Below are 20411 nucleotides of genomic sequence, written 5' to 3'. Positions count from 1 at the left end.
TATGTCTTTTGTTAAAGAGAATCCCAACTGGGAACTGTAGCAGATGAAGAGAATAGTCTTTTTTCCCCAAACAAGAGCAAGCCTGCATTTCTGCAGACTGATGAGTGTATCGGAGCTGAGAGGAGAGAGAGCACAGCTTCTAAGAAAGCAGGGGTTGCCAAAGTTCTTCTGCCTAAGCTGACAATCAACCCCCCTTCCGACCTGAAGCTACTAGAAAGCTAAGTGGCCATCCTTGCGGAATAAACAGCAGCACCGGGAATCCAGTGGGGACCAGGCCCACAGTGAAAGAGTTGTTCCCTGGCCATCAGCAGGGGGGAGACAACCTGTTTTCCTCCTAGTTCAAGAACATTCTCAGCAAGAAGGAAATAAACCCCATGCGCACACATAGCCCTCCTGGATGTTTCTCCTTTAGTTAGAGCTTACTTTCCAGCGAGCTATTTCCCTTCAATTTAAAGCAGCAACAGCTGATTCAGGCAAAGTGAGCCTTAGTGAGCTGTTTGCTTGCTGAGACAGGGTCTTGCATACTGTAGCCCAGGTTTGTCTGAACCTCACTGTGTGTCTCAGTTTACCCCTAAAGCCACAGGGGTCCCCCCTACCTCAGCCTTTTCTACCTCAGCTTCCTGAGTGCTGGGATTATAGGCACCGCCTCTATGGGCTCTTTAAGTGGTTTTGAATGCTTTTATGCAAGAGACCATTAACCATCATTGAAGTCTTATGAGCAGAAGATGGTTATCCGTAGAGGTGGAGAGAACACAATCATAATTTAAGGAATTATCCCATTATCATAGTTATTAAATTATGGAAATATGATTCTGCCAGTTTTTTTAACACAAATATAAGAAAATCAGTGGATACTGTAGGTTTTCAGATCTTTAACCTTAATACCAAAGTGAAAATTCACAAAGCATATTGTATATAGAGTTATACCTTGCCTAAAATGAGCTTAACTTCCAATAATAATAATACCACCTAACCCCAATTAGGATCTGAGTAAATTTGTTAAGGGAATTGCAGCCCCGCCAGGCTGTTGCATGCTATTTTTATATAGTACAGGGACAATCATGTTGTTTCTTTGTCAGAATTTTTAAAATGTGCCCATTTCCAACTTATTTAACAAATAGCCTATGTAAATATTGTCTCCAATTGTCATAGTAAAAAAAAATCTGCAGAAACTCATGCACAAAGAACTTAGAGCTTAATCAGAGTGTGGGGACTGGTGTGTGTCATCTCAGCACCAGGGAGGCCGAGACAGAAGGAACATGAATTGGAGGATGGCCTGAATCCTGCACAGTAAGTCAGAGCCATTTTTAGGGCCACGCAATTTAGAGGAGGAATTTTTGTTTGTTGGATTTTTGGTTTTTTGAGACAGGATTTCTCTGTGTAACAACTTACTAATCAGCCCCCACCGTCTCAGTGGGCGGGCACACCCCTCGCCATCCTGACTTCCTTGCTCATGTTCTCCCTCCTTCTGCTCCTCATTTGGACCTTGGGAGCTCAGTCCAGTGCTCCAGTGTGGGTCTCTGTTTCTATCTCCATCCATCGCCAGATGAAGGTTCTATGGTGATATGCAAGATATTCATCAGTGTGGCTATAGGATAGGGCCAGTTCAGGCACCCTTTCCTCAGTTGCCCAAGGAACAAGCTGGAGACATCTCCTTGGACACCTGGGAACCCCTCTAGAGTCAAGTCTCTTGCCAACCCTAGAATGGTTCCCTTAATTAAGATACTTCCTTGCTCCCATATCCACCCTTCCTCCATCCCAACCGTCCCATTCCCCCAAGCTCTCCCCATCCTCTCCTTCTCCCTTCTCTCTCCCCATCTCCCCTTACCCCCACCCCACCCCCACCCCAAAGCTCCCAATTTTTGCCTGGCAATCTTGTCTACTTCCAATATCCAGGAGGATAACTATATCTTTTTCTTTGGGTTCACCTTTTTATTTAGCTTCCCTAGGATCACGAATTATAGGCTCAATGTCTTTTATTTATGGCTACAATCCACTTATGGGTGAGTACGTACCATATTCATCTTTTTGGGTCTGGGTTACCTCACTCAGGATAGTGTTTTCTATTTTCATCCATTTGCATGCAAAATTCAAGATGTCATTTTTTTTTTAACCGCTGAGCAATTTCACTATCTGCAAGGGCTAAACAGAGAAAATGAGTCTTAATAGACAAGAGTCCTGATGTACACAGCAACAGCAGCTCATTAGGATTTCTCTGTAACCTTAGCAACCACTGATAATGCTCCCAACACTCTTTAATGACCTTATAGCCTCCGTGAACAGCTCTGAAGTAGGGCAAATGCATCTGGAGTGGTGGAAGTTCACTTTTTTATGAGGTATTAGGAAAATATCTAACAGAATAGCATGCCTTTCAAAAGCCTCTGGAGAGGCCCTCTCTTTGGTGTGAGCCATTATGGCGCAAGATGAATTATTGGAAGGGGCTCTGACAATCTGAACAATATGCTTCTGTAAATGTCATATTAAAGTAGCTGAAAGGAACGAGTTATGAGTTTTTAAAGATTTATTTATTTACATATATGGGTATTTTTCTAGAATTTGTATAATTTTACAATGTGAATGCCACATGACCCAAGAGGTCAGAAGAGGGTGTTAGCTCTCCCAGAACTGGAGTTATGGATGGTTGTGAACTGTCATGTGGGTGCTGGAAATTGAATCTGGGTCCTCTGCAGGAACAAGTGCTCTTAACCACTGAGCCATCTCTCCAGTTCTTATGAGGATCATCAAATAAGGGGCATGGTGACAATGTAAGACCTACTAGTCCGTCTCCAGGAACGATGGCAGCTTCCACGCTCTTGCTTGAGTTCCCGCCTTCACAATGGCACACTGTATAACATTTAAAGGGTAACAGTGAAATTATATAAGCAGAGCCACAGTGTGAGTTTCAGTTAATTCCCCTGATTGCCATTTAAGTGCTCTCTTTTTTTAAAAAAAAATATTTATTTATTTATTATGTATACAATATTCATGTCTGCAGGTCAGAAGAGGGCACCAGACCTTTTTACAGATGGTTGTGAGCCACCATGTGGTTGCCGGGAATTGAACTCAGGACCTTTGGAAGATCAGGCAATGCTCTTAACCACTGAGCCATGTCTCCAGCCCCCCCCCCCATTTAAGTTCTCTTAAGGGTCTATCATTTCACTGTGTTCATTTGAATGAGTAGATTTCCTTATTCTAAATAGCTGACTTCCTTTTTTCCCCTGCAAAGATCTTACTTTGTAGCTCTGGCTGGCTCCAGACTCTTGATCTTTCTGCCATATCCTCTCTGAATTCTCGACAGATATATGCCATTGCACTCCACCCAGCTGTCATGGGATTTTGAATAAGATTCTGTTCCTGCCCTCAATATCTTGTAATATATTGGGGCAATGAGATTCTTATTTTTGATACATAATAACTGTACATACTTCTGTACATGCAATGTGTATGATCAAAATTAGGGATTCTCATTTGCATCTCTGTTGCTGTGTTAAAATATTGATCAAAAACCACGTAGGAAGGAAAAGGCTTATTTGACTTATGGGCTCTAGTCCATCATTGAGGGAAGACAAGGCAGGAAGTAAAGACAGAAGCCTGGAGACGGGAACTGAAGCAGAGGGCATGGAGGAATCGTGCTTACTAGATGCTTCCAGGATCACCATATTCAGCTGTCTTTCTCAAACAACCAGGCCCACCTGCCTAGGAATGGCGCTGGCCACAGAAGGCTGTGTTCTCCATCAATTAGCAATCAAGGAAAAGTGCCACAAATATGTCCACAGGACAATCTAGTGAAGGCAATTCCTCAGTTGAGATTTTCTCTACCCAGATGTGCTGTGGGAGCCCATTCTGCTCCTTCAGCCAATAGCTTTTAAGATACCAGCCCACTTGGGCGTGGTCTCTTATACTGTAAAAGCAGTGGTAAATGTGTGCCCACTCTCTTGCTTCTGGCTCCTGCTTCCAGCTGCTAGACTGTCTTTCTGTTTGCGCAGAGGACTGTTGTAATGGGAGTCCCCTCTGTGTGTTGCTTTTCTTGGTTAATGAATAAAGAAACTGCCTTGGCCTGTTGATAGGGCAGTACTTAGGTAGGCGGGGAAGACAGAACTGAAATGGGAGAAGGAAAGAGTTGGAGAGAGGCCATGGATCTACCACCAGAGTAAGACAGTAAGACATGCTGCTGAAACTTAGTCAATAAGCCACTGCCAGGTGGCGATACACAGATTAATAGAAATGGGATAAAATAAGATGTAAGAGTTAGCCAATAAGAAGTTAGAGCTAATGGGCCAAGCAGTGTTTTAATTAATATAGTTTCTTTGTGACTATTTTGTTTCTGGGAGGCTGGAACGAACAAGCAGCCCTCTCCTTGCAACACAGATATGTTCAGTTGACAACCAAGATTAACCATCACATCAGGGTATTAAAATATCCATCTTCTTTAACATTTATTTTTGTATTGTAAATACTCAAAATTCTTCTAGAATACACAGTAAGCAACTACTCAGTGTCACCTTGTTTGGCAACAGAAACTTCTGCCAGATCTAACTCTATTTGGTATCAAATGACACTTTTCTACACCCCCACCCTGTTTTCTCTTGCTGAAACACTTGTGTTATTTTACTCTCTACTTCTTAGGACCAAATTACTAGTTTTTCACACATTTGTGGGAGCATATAGTATTTGTGTTTTTGTGCCTGGTTTATTTTGCTCTCTCTGGTGACTCTTGAAGTCAATGTTATTCTTTTCATCTTTGGTTTTTGTTTTCTGTCATTTTTGAGGTATTCTTATTAGTGAGTTAAGTAAAACTTTACCATAAGCTTCTTAACTGTCTGAGAATTTGGGGCTAGATGAAGAGGGAACCATAATCCCTTACAGAAGTCCTGCTGACATATGTCCATCTCATTCGTGAACGTGAGTGGAGATGAGGCATGAAAGCTCAAGATTCACCCACTGCCTTTTGGGGTTTGTCCTCATTAGGGTTACTATTGCTATGATGAAACACGCTGACTACCAGCCAGTTGGGGAAGGAAAGGGTTCATTTCGCTTACATTTCCATAGTGACGTCCATTAGGGAAGGAAGTCAGGGCAGGAACTCAGAAAGGGCAGGAACACAGAGGCGGGAGTTAATGCAGAGGCCATGGGAGGGTACTACTTGCTCCACGTGGCTTGCTTGGCTTGTTTTTTTATAGAAACCAGCAGTACTAGCATAGGGTTGGCTGGGCCAGCACAGTGGGCTGGGCCCTTCCCCATCAATCACCAAGTAAGAAAATGGCATTCCAGCTTGCCTATAGCCTGATCTTACAGAATATTTTCTCAGTGGAGGCTCTTTCCTCTCCAATGACTCCAGCTTCTGTCAATTTGACGTAAAACCAGTCAGCAGGGGTTCTTTATTTTCCTGGCTTCCCCTCCTCATGCTATGACAAGAAGTTGATGAATGACTGCTGAGGACAGCAGAAATTACCACCCTCTATTCTTAATTGACTTTTAATTGCTAGCAGATAATAGAAGACAAACTGAACACTGAGAGCAACAGTAAATCATATTCATCTTTATACAAACTCGCACATGTAACTTTTTAGCAAAACAAAGTATCTGCCGTCAAAGATTGCACTGTAATTCATCCCTGACAGCGACAGGGTGCACACATAAGCAAAAAGTAAAAAAAAACATCAACAAGATAATGGGCATATTTTCAGAAATATAAATTTGGTATTAAAGAACTTCTTAAGGTTTTATTCAAATGTATACAGATGATAAGAAAACAGTTGAAAGAACAAAATAACAGAACTCAGATTGATATTGTATATTAAGCTACTTTGAATTATCCAAACATTACTGAACTAAGCATGGGCCCTCTAGCTCAATAGTCACAACGTTAATGAACAAAATCTCTACTAGTTATTCCCTACGATGCAAATGCACTCATTGATATGGTTCTTATTCCTGTATCATAAGCGTTGATGCTCATCTGGCATTTGTTCCTTGGTGCACCAAATCTCGAGAGATTTTAGGGGTTTGTTGATCATCATCACAAGAATGAAAGGCACCTCTAATTTTGTGTTATTCAAAACAGTTTCTTCACCTTGTGTTACTAAATTAGATATAATTACACCTAACACAGAAATGTGAGTGTTCTATCAGAAAATGGAGCACCAGATTGACACAGGAAAAGACATGACCGTTGTCCGATGTCTAAAGCAATAGTAATGAATTGGTTTTTAGTGAGTGTTGTATTTGTGAACTGTGTACAAAGAAAGGTATTCTCATAAGAAAGGTACTATTTCGTAGAAATATGTCATTATTTTACCATCATTAACAATATAGCTCAGAATCCTTGACTCTTCCAAGCTGTTGAAACCATTCATATCCCTCAACAACACCAACATTACAAATTAGACACAAAGCAGCTAGCTGGGAGATGCACACAGTAGGAACCTATATTCACACAAACATGCCAAAAGTTGGTTTACCATCAATTTTTGTCCTTTGATGAAATAAACACTCATTTATTATCAATGTAAATAGTGATGACCAAGCCATTTGCATTTATCCTGTAAATTTTCAGGAACACACCATCACAGACTTCCAGTGTCTGTGACCAGCAGCCAAGAAGTGCAGAGAGGACAGTAATTTCACTATCCAAGAACATTCTACAGTTGGAGCTGTTTTGTTCTCAAACATAAAAGTCAAATAAAATAAAAGTAGGATAGAAGAAAAAATTTTATGAGTTATCGTTTTAAAGAAAAAAGTTACTAAAAATTATGCAACTAGTTAACAGTGGTGCTGGCATCTAACTCCAGCTATTCGGAAGGCCACTTCTGAAGCATCTAAAAATTCAAAACCTACATGGGTTACATAGTAGGTTCAAGTCCAGTCTAGGAGGTTTAGTGAGACCCCCATCAAAATAATAAGGAAAAGAGTGACTGGAAACACAGCTGTGTTAGCCTAAAATTTATAAGGTCCTGTGTTTAATCTCCAATAACACAAACACACATAACACACACACACAATTATTAAGCTCAGGAAACATAATAAATAAGAATTGGGTGTTTTAAACTGACTGGAAATATATTTACTACATTCCAAATGGGTCTGCTTGTTCACTGTTAAATATTTGGTAACAGCACCAGAGGTAGTCCAAAAAATTCTAAACTATTATTTATTATGACATTCAGAATGAGTGTGCTTATTCAATAAGCAATTATGAATTTTAATATTTAAGATTGATTTATCCTATCCAATATCCTCCAAGAATACATAAAGGTCTAAAGATATAAGGAGGGGAATGCCATTGTCTAAACATGTAAATTATTTACACACATGTACATACTTAGTAATAAAATGCGCAACTGGGAAAATTAAATTATTCCCCTCAATCTGTAATATCTATCAAGTCATTTCTGAGCAAATGATGGTATTCTTTTATATGACAATGAAGACACTTACTATATAATATATTCTTAGCAGTCAGCTCACTTGTTCAGAGCATGGTGTAAATGTAGAATTTGTGATATGTCCCAATATGATGTTAAATATGATTTCAGCTACTTAAATTTTATTTGGATAAGAAGTAGAAATTTTGAACATAAAACAATTGGGTAACATTTTGAAGATACAGCTTGTGCTTGTACGACGAAAGAGATGGCTAGGCAGTTACAAGCATGCACTTTTCCTGCAGTGAACTCTCGTTCGGTTTCCAGCACCAGGCCATGTGACTTTCAACGGCCTGTGTCTTCTGTTTCAATGGAATCCAATGTCTCTGTCCTTCGAGGGCTCCCGCACTCATGCGCACATACATCCACACAGAACACACATGCATTCACATAATTTAAAGTAATGTGTAAAAGGTCTTAAAAATTGTGGGTATGTAAACCCCAACAACAACTGCCTCCCACATAATTGAATATTTTCTACATTTGTGTGTGTGTGTGGGGGGGGTTGATTAGAGAAGTCTTACGCTATAATCTCTAAATTTCCCAAGGAAATTCTATGTAGATATACAGATAACAAATTTATCAAAATATAGTTTTTGCCCTGCTTGTGTGTGTGTGTGTACAGTCACCAACTTATCCTTTTATGTATCAGTTTTGTTATAGGTCTTTAACACGATGGGAAAACATACCTATAATTTGCAGCAACGTATCGCATATAAAAATACCACAGTAGCCCCTAGCAGATGTCTGGGGTGACGCAGAGCCAGCTTTTATAAAACCAGAGTTCTGTCTAACATGCTTTGTTTCTATTGGTTTTCACTCTAAGCCCCAAAATCTTGAGACAAACAAATACAGAAGTGAATTACTGAAGAGTATTGGTTTTGCCCTTTCTGTCAGGCAAGAGCTATTTGGTTTAAATTACTTACTTATCCAATCAGATCACCAATCAAGAGCACTTGCTGTGCTTGTCCCTAAGTTCTCCTGAACCCTTCATTTTTCAATGAAGTGTCTGGATAATCCAGTCAATCCACAGAAATACAAAGTAGGGACAGAACACTAGGTCGCATGCCGAACAAAGTTGAATAAATCTTTGTACTTAGCTAGTGCCTTCAAACAGTACAATAACTGACGTCTGAATCAAGCTTTGTGGTATAGTAGTTCCTGGCCCATTGACCCCTGCAGCGTGGTGCAGGGTAGCAAATATTTGGATTATCGATAGAGGTGCCCAGTATTGTGAATCTGCCAGCTGGACGGTGTGTGATGCTAAGGTTCTTGCTATGGCTGTGGGGTCATTTGTAGATTCATTTTCAACTCTTCACTCTTAATAGGAGGCTTTCACCTCACTTCCCCTTACTATTCCACACACTCACTTACGAATAAAACAGGTGACCCTTTTCGCTGTTAGAGATCTTTTTGGAGATGTGAGGAGAAAGAAATCAGAGTCATCGCTCTGTATCTATTGTGGACTAGTTCCAGGGTCCCCAACACCAAGCATCTGGAAACCTGAAGATGCTCACAGCACTTAGAGAAAATTGAGGCAGAGTTTGTAGCTAACTGACCCATATCCCTTACACATACAGCACTTTAAATCGTTGCTGGGTTACATGCAATGCTTAGTACACTATAAACATTACGCTGTATCATTGAGGAGATGGTGACAAGAAGAAGAACCATGCTCCTGTTCAGCACAGACAGAGTTTACGTCACTATTTTTATTCCGTCACAGGTAAGGAGGGAGGCCTGCACTGCAGACGGTGGGTTAGTTCCAACAATAGAGACCACCCTAACGAGCATCAAGTTGGACTATTCTGATTTCTAGACAAAAGAAAGAAAGCACAGAAAGCAGTGAGACCACGGGCCAGCGTGGGTACAGAAAGCAGTGAGACTACCAGTCAGTGTGGGTACAGAAAGTGGTGAGACCACCGGCCAACGTGGGTACAGAAAGCGGTGAGACCACGGGCCAGCGTGGGTACAGAAAGCGGTGAGACCACGGGCCAGCGTGGGTACAGAAAGCGGTGAGACCACCGGCCAGCGTGGGTGATTTGCTGGCACCACCGGCCTTTTAAACACAGTCCATCTTTATTAAATTATTATTGGCTTTTAATGGAGCACGCCGACATTTCATCTTATCTGCTGCATCGTTTGAGCCGTCCACAAAGAACATCTTGGCTGTGCACAACGAGACGATAATTCTTTTGTATTCCTGCCTGAAATTTTGGTTCAGGAGTCCATATATAATGGCATTGAGGCAGCTGTTGAAATATGCCATGTAGTAACTAGCCACAAACAGCCACTCTGGAATCCTGGGGACCATGGTGGCAGGGTCCGAGGCCACAATGAGCCCGATGAAGTTGAGTGGGGCCCAGCAGATGGCAAAAAGCACAAAAACAACGAACATGGTGACGAAGTTCCTAAAGTCCTGTGGCTTCAGTTTGGGTTTGCTGTCAGGTTTGACCCTCCGTCTGACCTGGAGAACCAGGATCCAGATTCTTAAGTAGCAGAAGATGACGATAACCATAGGCACAATGAAATGGAAAACCACCAATGATATCGTGTACACGGAGCTGACAGACTGGGTGAAGGTACAGGAGTAGATCCGGGGATCATACTGGAGAGTTCCGGTTTGCAGGTTGGGCATAATGGCGACAAGGGTCAACATCCATATCAGGAACACATTGCAGAGGGAGTTCTTGTTACTGTATAGTCTGTCATACTTGAGACTGTGGCAAATGTAGCAGTAGCGGTTGATGGCGATCCCGGTGATGTTGAAAATCGAGGCAACGACACTCAAACCCATCAAAAATGCACTGATTTGACAGTGCACATAACCCAGACTCCATCCATTGTTAATGACGGATGCCAGCACCAAGGGATATGGGTAAATAGCCACCACGAGGTCCGCCACAGATAAGCTCACCACAAATAAATTTCCTAAGAGAGGAAGATGTGTAAAACACAGGTTAGCACCAGTATTATATCTACTGCATCTTGAAAGATTTATTTAATATGTATACAGTGTTCTACCCGCATGGATACCGGCAAGCCAGAAGAGGCAACCAGATCTCATTATGAATGGTTGTAAGCCACCATGACGTTGCTGGGAATTGAACTCAGGACCTCTGGAAGAGCCGCCAGTGCTCTTAACCACTGAGCCATCTCTCCAGCCCCCCCCCCCCCCAGCATTACATCTTTAACACGTGTTAAAGAAAGGGGAATTTGGGAAGATAGCTAGTGCCACTTGCCATGCAAGCTTGAGGACTGGATTTTGGGTTTTCAGGACCCATCTGAAAGCCCTGTGGGCTTGGGTACCTACCTATAATGCCAGTGCAAAGGAGGTGGAGACGTGGGATCCCCAGAATGAGCTTGCTAGCTTGATTAGTAACAGTGGCAAGCTCTGGGTTCATTTGAGAGAGTCTGCCTCAAAACTCAGTTGTAGAGTGATGGAAGAAGACACCAATATCAAGTCCTATTCTCACCCCCATGAACTTACACAAGCAGACAGACAGACAGACAGACAGACAGACATGCAACTACATATGCTTATGTAGCATATATACTTCCATATGCTTAAGAAAGGAAGGGAGGGAAGGCAGAAGAGACAGACAGGGGTAAGGTCGGGGAGGGACATGGGACATGTTCTTTTTGCAGCTTGGATGACCTGAAACCATGTGGCATGATTGTCATGTGATAAATGAAATAAATGCCACCAATAAGCCTCAATGTTGCCCTTGTTGAGTCAAGTCCACTTTATGAGTTTCTGTATATCCAGAACATTCTATTTCCCAAAGTATGGAATTTCAGACGAATTTCTCTTCTTGTAACCAGTCTTGAGATCCTTAGACGTCCATGCTGTCTTTTGTCTCGGATCTCACCTGAGAAATCTGACATCGCCTTACTTGTCAAGTCAGCTATGAATTCCTTAAATTCCAGATCTCTGATCTCTCTGGCCATTCCAAAGCTTTAAAGGGGGCCCGGACTTCTGATGTTGGAGGATAAGTATCTTTGTCCTAAGAAAAAAGGGCTCCTCCATTGGCTTCTGGTTTTGAGTAGTGGCGCCATCTCTTACTAGCCGTGGAACTTAACCAAGGTGCTTCACTTTGCCAAAGTCCCAAGATCTTCTCCTATGATAGAGAGATGTTGGATAGTGTCTCCTAGGGTCAAGGTCCCAGGTCTTTTCTATGGTAGAGAGATGGTGGATAGTGTCTCCTAGTGTCAAGTGAGCCCTAGACAAGGGAGTTATATCAAACACTGTGAACTGTCTGCTACCCACATGAAAAGTGGTTATGTTCTGCAACTCCCTCCCTCAAACCAAAAGGAAAGATAGAAATCCCTTTGTATAACAAGATTAGAACACTGAACCATGCATATTCTGAATAAGTGATAATCTGTCCTAATTGGATAACTGAGCACATTTTCGGTGTATAGAAAAAAAGACTCTAGCTAAATTTTATGAGATATTCTACCAATGTAATCTTTCATTTTTTGTGGCTTTAAAAAAAAAGCTTGATTTCTTGATATCCCTTGTCTTTTTAATGCTCCTCAATCCAGTTTTGAAAATTTTGCTAATTTTTCAAGTCCATCCTAAATGCGCATGCCCACATCCTTTTCTTATTTGCTCAACCAGAGACCAGCATCTCCCCCTTTGAAGATGCCAAAATTATTTTATTTATACCACACTTAATTCAGAATGGATTATAATACATTACGTTCAATAAGAAGTTTAGCAAATGCATATAAAGGGTTCTGGGGAACTGAGTAGGAACAGACAGGAAGACAAAACTGTAACAGAATCGAGAGCAAGTTTGATATCTAGCTGCAGAAATGAATAGAATGCTAATCTATGTGGAATGACACACGGTTGAGAATAGAAACATGACCTTGAGAGACAGGGAAGCATCTCAGGTGGTAGAAGGCTTGACACATGGGCATAAGGACCCAACTTTGGATCCCCAGCACCCATGTTAAAAGTGAAGCACACAGCTGTAATCACAGTGATGGGAACATGGAGCTAGGTGGGGCCCCAGAGCTCACTGACCATACTTTATAGCCACCAGAGGAGTCTAGGATCAGGAGATATATTGTTTCAAAAACCAGCAAGGAAAATATTGGAAGAAGATGATCAATAACAACCTTTTACCCCCACAAACACACACACACATGTGTGCACTTCCCACATATATACACAGCCCAACACACGTGTACCATACCACCTCCACCACCCAGAAGAACACATGGTCTTTAAACATCAATAATTATAACAAAATGATATGGTACTCTTACCTAATAGTGTCCTTAAGTGGGAGGAAGGAAAGAAGGGAGGGAGGGAGGGAGGGAGGGAGAGAGGGAGGGAGGAAGGTAGAAGTCTCCCTACATTTCTTAAATGTAACACATGCACACATTACAGCAAGGCGGACAAAGCCATCTGGCCTACACACATGTGTGCAGACATGTACTGTACATTTATCCATGCATGCACACACATGCACGCATATGCATACACACATGTAACATATACAAATATATGTACAGGCACATAAAGAATTTGCTTTTACAGCAATTTCTTTCTGAAAACTTTCAGTGCACTTCTGACATCATGGCTGACGGCTTTTCATCTTCCTTCTTTAATTGTAGTGAAAGAAACAGGAACTTTCAGTACGAAGCTTCTTCTGTCTTAATTGTCTGGCAGTAACAACGTAATTTACATGATCAAACCCAGGCAAACGTCCCTGTGGGTGCTGTTGGAGATGCAAACCTGAGGAGTATACACACTCTCTCTGGGAGTACAACCTAGAAATGGGGGAAAACGAGGTCTACAAACAAGCACGCGAATATTTGCCTTTGGAGAAGGCAGAATCTGTCTAGCTGAGACCCAGATACCCCTCCATCCCCCACTTAGATGACCCTTGACTCTGGTTTTTTTCCTGGGATTACAGGCATCTGCGTTCCTTTGGTCTGACTTGAACAAAAGCAAATTCTAGACACTGAATGGTATTTCCCTATAGGATGCCCTGTCCACTGGGATGGAACTGCTCAAGACATGCTTCTAACTAAGGAATGTATCTTACAACGACAGGGACATGCTCTTGGAATTCGCTGGGTTGGTCATGTTTCCCACCTTAGAATATTGGTTTTGAAGGTTCATTTAAAAGCTAACTAAGGGGGAGGGAAAGGGGAGGCTGGGAGGAAGCGGATACTTTTTTTCCTTTTCTCAATAAAAAAAAAAAAAGCTAACTAAGTCATCCTGTGGTAGAGATACCCCAGGATGGGACATGAGTATTAAATCTGCAATTCATCTCTAGTATTAACCACATACCAAAGATTCGCTGGTCATAAAATCAAAGGTTTTAGCTTTTCTCACAGTCACATTAGTGACTCCTTACCAAACTGTTTGCTTCCTGTCTTCTACCTTTGCAACTTTAGGTTTCGGGCCATGGGTCATATGCATCCTAAAATATCTGTCTGTCCCAACATTTGTGTAGATTAGAACAGAAAGGCTAAAGGCTTAATTCCAAGGAAGACACTCTTTCACCAGCAAGTGAGCCCATGGTTTCATTAAACTGAAAGGGGACGCTGATGTTAATATACCTTGGGTTCCTCATTTCAGTGAATCAGTGGGAAAAATTTCAAACAAAAAGGTAATGTTTCGGTCATAATAACAGAGAATTAAAGATCATTAACTCTGCTGCGGGTGGTGGTCTTTGCTTCCTTACTACTTCTCCTCAATCTTAACCTGTTGGGAGCAGTGAGACCTCAGATCCTGAATTTCTTGTAATCCCCTGATCTGAGTGCCTACAGCTGCTCTGAGCATGAGACCTTCAGGAGTTCCTGATGGCAGGAGAGTGGTTTCTGGTGGGTTTAGCTGGGGCGTGGCTATCTCTATATAATCTGCCCCTGAACACAATAAAGGGGGCATTCTTGGGGAATTCAAGGATGACCCATGTCGCTGTCTCTCTGTCTGTGTATTTTAAGCTCCAGCCCCCTTGCCCGAAGCTCGGTAACTGGGTGCCAGCGCAGAGAGCGCAGACACGGGGGCGCGGTGCGTGGCATTAACCTGTCTGTGAAAACTTCAAAGTAAACAATTCAATTGTACTAAATAGTAGCTCCAAATCACTAAATCCAAAAGAGAATCACCCTCATTATTTATAATAAGAAAATTTATAATAAGAAAATAATTTTACATATTAAAATTAAACCAAAGATAGGAAATGAAAGAGAAAGACTAATGATAAAACAGTATGAAACAAGATTTTCATAAAAGGGATTTTTTAAGAGCGGGCACAGATAGGTGGTCAGTGTTGGAAAAAAGCTCTTATTGCTCTTGCAGAGGACCTGGGTTGCTCGGAAGTACCCACAAAGCCGCTAATAGCCGCCTGCAACTCCAGTTCCAAGGGATCAACATCCTTTTCTGGCCTCCTTGGGCCAGACAGCTTTTCTGTCGTGTTACTATGCTTTGATTCTCATATCTCTTCATTTCATGTTTTGTTCGCATCTATTACATAAAATAACTTTTTGACTATTGGATAAAAAAAGGTATGCATATTGGAGAAACAGAAGGTGACAATCGGAATTGATATTACACAATGAGCATGTGTATCCAATCCTCAGAGTTATGTCACTTCTTTGTGACGAAAACTTCCAGAAGCCTTTCTTCTAGCGTTTCGAGATACACACGGTACACTGTGCAGTCTCTGTCCTTAACTCCCCACCGTGAGCTAGCAGACCAGAACTTCCTTCCCTTCTCTGCCACTCAGTTCCCATTGACCAACCTGTCCTGCCCCTCCCTCAGGCTCTTGTCATCCTGTGCCTGGCTTATTTCACAAATAATCACAAATAATATAACAATTTCAATTTTGAATGTATGCCTTATTTTCACCTGAAAGTAAAATGAACAAACACTTTAGAGTAATTGATAGAAAGACATCTCTTTGAAAGTAGGTGTCATATATTTTTTTAGAGTATTTAAGGATGTTTTATTGTTCTCTGTATTAGTTGGCGTGTTGGAGGAGGAGAGCTGCTAGTTAGTTCCTGGCCACTTAGCCCCAAAATTATCACACAGAAACTGTATTAATTAAAAAACTGCTTGGCCCATTAGTTCTAGCTTCTTATTGGCTAACTGTTAAATATTAATTTAACCCATTTCTATTAATCTGTGTATTGCCACATGGCTGTGACTTACCGGCTAAATTTCCCGTGTCTGTCTCTGGCCAGGCTACATAGCTTTTCCCTGACTCCTCCCTTCTTTCTCCCAGCATTCAGTTCTGTCTTCCTGCCTACCTCTGCTCTGCCCTGTCATAGGCTCAAACCAGCTTTCATTATTAACCAATCATATTCACAGCATACAGAGGGAAATCCCACATCAGGTGTGTGTGTAACGTATATGTGATGTGTGCATATATGTGCACATGTATGTCCATTTTTCCTGTGTGCAGAGGCCACGGGCAGACATTGTGTCTTCTATCACTCCTCACCACATTCCCTTAAGACCAGGACTCACAAAGCCTGTTACTCACTGTTTCAACTAGGCTGGCTGGCCTATGCCTCTTTGGATCTGCCTGTCCCTGGTTCTCAATGTTTGAGTTACAATCATGTGTGGCCACGTCCAACACTTAAGTCAGTGCTGGGGATTTGAACTCATGTCCTCCCTCATGGGTGCACAATAAATGCCCTTACCCACTGAGCTATCTCTTCATCCTGTAGAAGCCATGCTTTACACAAGTTTAGAACCGAGTTTTTCCCTCTGACCCATCATCAAAACTTTAACTCTCGTTCGTATTCTACCTCACACTGTAGGAATACAATGAGTATCTATCCAAATGAATATTCAATTAAATCAGCATGCAGACAGCTCAGTACTGAGGCAGGTAAGCAGCCCTTCCAGTTGTGTGCATTAACAACTCAAATTACCTGCAACAATTTGAATAATACTCAGCAATCCTTCCTGCTCCCTCCTCCGAGACTAATCCCTTCAACGTGATTGTCATAAATGGGTAGCTCTCTAAAGAAGACGTGTTTGAGCATCTCAGCCAGAAAAAAACCTAAAAGTGTCTCTTGTGTGCAATGCTATTAAAATTCAGTGGAAGTTTCTATACCTCCAGTGTGGTCAACTTGCTTGGCCAACCTAATTGAGAGGTGAGAAAAATGCAGGGACCAGTTAAAGAGTTGAGGAGAGAGTAAAGTAAACGAAGTCAGCAGTGCACGCAGGGTTCCAGGCACGCACTGACATATCTTTAAGAAACGCCCACTAATGGCATCTTTGATGGTCTAGAGCACGCAAGTTTCTGTTGAAGAAGGCAGGGGCTCTCTGCCAGCCTGACAACCTAAACACAGTTAGAAAAGGAAGAGAAGTCCATACAGCTGGTCCTAAATCAGGGTTTACCTGTATATCCTTTCGACTCACGTCTTGCTTGCATAAACAAATATTGAGAAATGAATGAATTAACTCACTCAGCAAGCAAGATGGTAGGCGACTTACAGTGTCCTGTAAATCTGCAACTTAAAAAAATGAATCGAACTGAATTTGATCAGAATTTATTTATACAGAATCCTTTGGAGAATTTTCTAGGTATTTTTTTAAAACAAACTTAATGGCAAATCTTTGTTTTAGATAGTGTCATGGATTATATACTCCAGTTATAGCTAAGAATTCCATATTTACACATTCTGAAACTTCTTAAAAACAAGTATTTTGCTTTTAATTATATGTACGTGTGTGTGTGTGTGTGTGTGTGTGTGCGCGCGCGCAAGATTTGGGCATTGGAGTACAGGTGCCTGTGTAGGCCAAAAGAAGGATTCGAATTCCCTGGAGCTGGAGTTATAGGCGGTTGTGAGCCACCCAACATGGGTTTTTGGAGTTGAATTTCAGTTTTCTGCAAGAGCAGTACATGCTCTTAACTGCTGAGCCATGTGTCCAGTTTCTCACATTCTGGAACATTTGGTTACACACACACACACACACACACACAGAGAGAGAGAGAGAGAGAGAGAGAGAGAGAGAGAGAGAGAGAGAGACAGACAGAGAGACAGAGAGAGAGAGCATTTGTAATGATTATAATACATATATGAGTTATAATACCGAAGAACTGACCTGTGAAACATCTCTGCCCTGTTATCTATCTTTGTTCCTACTCTTACTCCTGTTGCTTCTCCATTATCACCTAGTGCAGTGCACCACACCCATCTGCGCTCTATACGCTACCATACAGTTCACGAACAGGGCAAGGGGCTGGAGATTGAAACACACAAAGACACACAGACAGAGACACGGGTCATCCTTGAAACAGGAATGCTCCCCCTTACTATATACCAGAGCTGCTTATATAGAGATTCTTAACTGATAGTCACGCCCCAACCAAACCCACCAGACACCACTCTCCTGCCATCAGGAACTCCTGAGGGTCTTGTGCTCAGAGCAGCTGCAAGCATTACAAGTTGTTTACCAGAAATTCAGGATGGGGGGGGGTGTTCACAGCTCCCAACAATCTAGCATTACCATTTCCTTCCTGCTCAAACAAGAGCTTCCAGTGTTAAGGGAAGGGCAGAGACCCACACAGGCAACCACAGCATCAGCAGTGTTGAAAATGCTACAGGGACGTTACTATCGCGGCAGATTTTGTGGGAGCACAGGAAGGGCCTGTTCCATGTTGAAGGACGAAGGACGTCCCTCTGGAAAGGACTTTAAGAATGGACAAGACGTCCAACAAACAGTGTATAGGGAACATGGGCTTCACGTGAGCCAGAGTTTGAATATGCATGAAAGTCTACCATTTTGTTAATTTTCACCCTTAGTTTATATCCTATAAGGCTTTATTTGCTAGATAACCGAATTTTGAACAGGCAGGATGCTGTTGTCTTGTTTTACTTTAGTATAATGCAGATATAGAAAAAAAAAAACACCAATCCAGAGCCTGCAACGCTGCTTTTTAGCAAACCAAAACCAAACCAAACAAAAACGTTCAATAAAGTCCAAAATGTCTATCTAGCATTACTTTCTCCATCTTTTTCAAAGTATTTTCATAGGCAACATTTCCCTTGATAACTGCAAAAATTACAACAGCATTGTGTGGGACAAAGCCATTTTTCCCCTCTCCCGGCATCCTTAGGATCATGCCCCCTCCCTGCAATTTGATACTATTTGTGAAAAACCTACACCTGGCAACAAAACAGAACCAGCAGCTCTGTCATTTTGGCCGCTTATGCATCTGCTCATATTTCAGCGAAGTTGGGAAAACTGATTTATATGCAAATCCAAACAATTGATGAGTTCGTTGATCTAATTTGAAAAGTTGTCTTGAGGAATTTACTCAGCCGGTACCCGATGTAATGAACCCGACGATCAGAAAGCTAGAATAAAGAGAGGCCCCTGAACAGAAATCACTGAAGAGTTTTCCATCTCTAAGGACTGAAGAGAAGGCATCTTAGAGGGGCGGGGTAAAGAGAAGATAGCCCATATTCCCTAGGAGGAAAAATGATTCAAAGTCCCGTTTCTCAGAAACCGACTCTCTGAACTTTTCTTGCTGTCCCACAAGGGGGCTAGCGTTGGGAGACGTGCTGGGAGCCCCTACCTGCGTTCCTGAGCTTCTTGTTGCGATACACAGACAGGATGACCAGCAAATTGCCCAGGATGTCCACCACGATGGTGAAGATGAGGATGGAGGCCAGTGTAGACGCCAGCCACGACGGCCGCGGCCGCCCATCCTCCCCGCTGCCTGGTACCTGCTGAGAGGCATTGAGCAGGGCGCTGCCATTGTCCCTCATGGTCCCCTGGGTGCCTCACCGCAGCACAGCCACGGCCATCGTCCCGTCGCCCCGGGCCCTCCAGTGACCAGCTCTGCTCCCGCCCTCTCCGCCACTTTTTATGGCTTGGCTCAACCCTCGCGCGCCTACTTTGCATCTTTAAGGCTGCTTCCCGGAGGTCCTGGCCGCTCCAGCCCCTCCCGCTGGCCGGACACCTTCTCTGCACTTGGCCGCTGCCGTCTGCTGACACCTGCTGTCCACTGCTGGGCAACTTGGACGCCAAGGTCCCACAGCGCGTGCATATTGCGCCCCCGTGCGGCGAGACTCGGCGAGACAGGCGGAACCGTCAGGCGGAGGGAAAACAAGGAAGCTAGCTTTAGCAAAGATCCTCAATTTCCTTCTTGGATCTGAACTTTTCAGGCAGAACTGACGCAGGGCACGGGCTTGAACCCTCACCAGGACTGAAGTAGATAACGTAGCCACTAGATACCCTCGATTTCTTATCGGCAGAGTGGGGTGAAATAGACTTTCATCAACTTTATAGTCCCTGACGTGTAAAATTAAAATAATAATGAAATAAAAAGGGACGCCTTTTTGCTCTGAAAACGCACCACTTAACGTCTGTGCTGACTATTTCGAGTAATTAAATGAAAAATCGAGTATTTGCAGATTGATTGGTGTGTGCGTTCGTTTGAGAATATCAGTGACAAAAGGAACAGAAGATGAGAAAGCGAATGTGTACCACGATGTAAATCAGATTGCTGGGGAATGGATTAGCCAGTTCGGTACAGAAAGAAGCAAAATCCCAAGACGTTCTGAGATGCAGGAAAGGAGGTTTACACAAACTAGGAGACATCTGATGTTCTCATATTGGACACTTAACATTTTCATGTTCTCACTAAATTTTATACCAGCCGAATTCCCAAACATCGCCAGAATTCCACTGAAGGGTAAAAGGAAAAAAGAGAAAAGGGAATTTGAATAAGGTGAATAGCAGAAAAAAAATGTGATCTTACAATATTAAAATATACATTGAAAATTAAGCAATGAGGCATAGCGGCTTTGTGTCGTAGCCCTGGAGGCCAAGAAAGGAGGATGATTCCAGTGTGAGGACAGACAACCAGTGCTGTAGTATAAGGTCCTGTCTCAGCCAGTTATATTAAGCAAAGCTGTTAGCCATTACATTTGTCAACAATTCAAGAAGAAATAAAATACAGGATAGACGGGCCTGAACACGCAGCTTGGTTGATAGAG

The 20411-nt window shown here is 42.4% G+C and overlaps 1 protein-coding gene across 1 annotated transcript; it reads right to left on the bottom strand.

Annotated features, from left to right (window-relative positions):
* Positions 1-5519: 5519 nt before the first annotated feature.
* On the bottom strand, positions 5520-19310 carry Mtnr1a (melatonin receptor 1A). Its single transcript, XM_075984543.1, has 2 exons — positions 18986-19310; positions 5520-10355 (listed from the first exon to the last, which is right to left on the bottom strand). The coding sequence occupies exons 1-2, from the start codon at positions 19176-19178 to the stop codon at positions 9487-9489; spliced, it is 1062 nt and encodes a 353-aa protein (XP_075840658.1). The 5' UTR covers positions 19179-19310; the 3' UTR covers positions 5520-9486.
* Positions 19311-20411: the final 1101 nt, after the last annotated feature.

This window comes from Microtus pennsylvanicus, chromosome 9 (assembly GCF_037038515.1).
Source record: "Microtus pennsylvanicus isolate mMicPen1 chromosome 9, mMicPen1.hap1, whole genome shotgun sequence".
NCBI classification, from domain to species: domain Eukaryota; kingdom Metazoa; phylum Chordata; class Mammalia; order Rodentia; family Cricetidae; genus Microtus; species Microtus pennsylvanicus.
The sequence above is the reverse complement of the archived record's forward strand: the minus strand, read 5'-3'. Positions and strand labels throughout refer to the sequence as shown.

Excerpts from the sequence above, each read along its gene's own strand:
- Mtnr1a (XM_075984543.1), bottom strand. The coding sequence starts at position 19,178 with ATGAGGGACAATGGCAGCGCCCTGCTCAATGCCTCTCAGCAGGTACCA. Across the intron at positions 10,356-18,985 it reads CAAGAAGCTCAGGAACGCAG|GAAATTTATTTGTGGTGAGC; the intron begins GTAGGGGCTCCC and ends TTCCTCTCTTAG.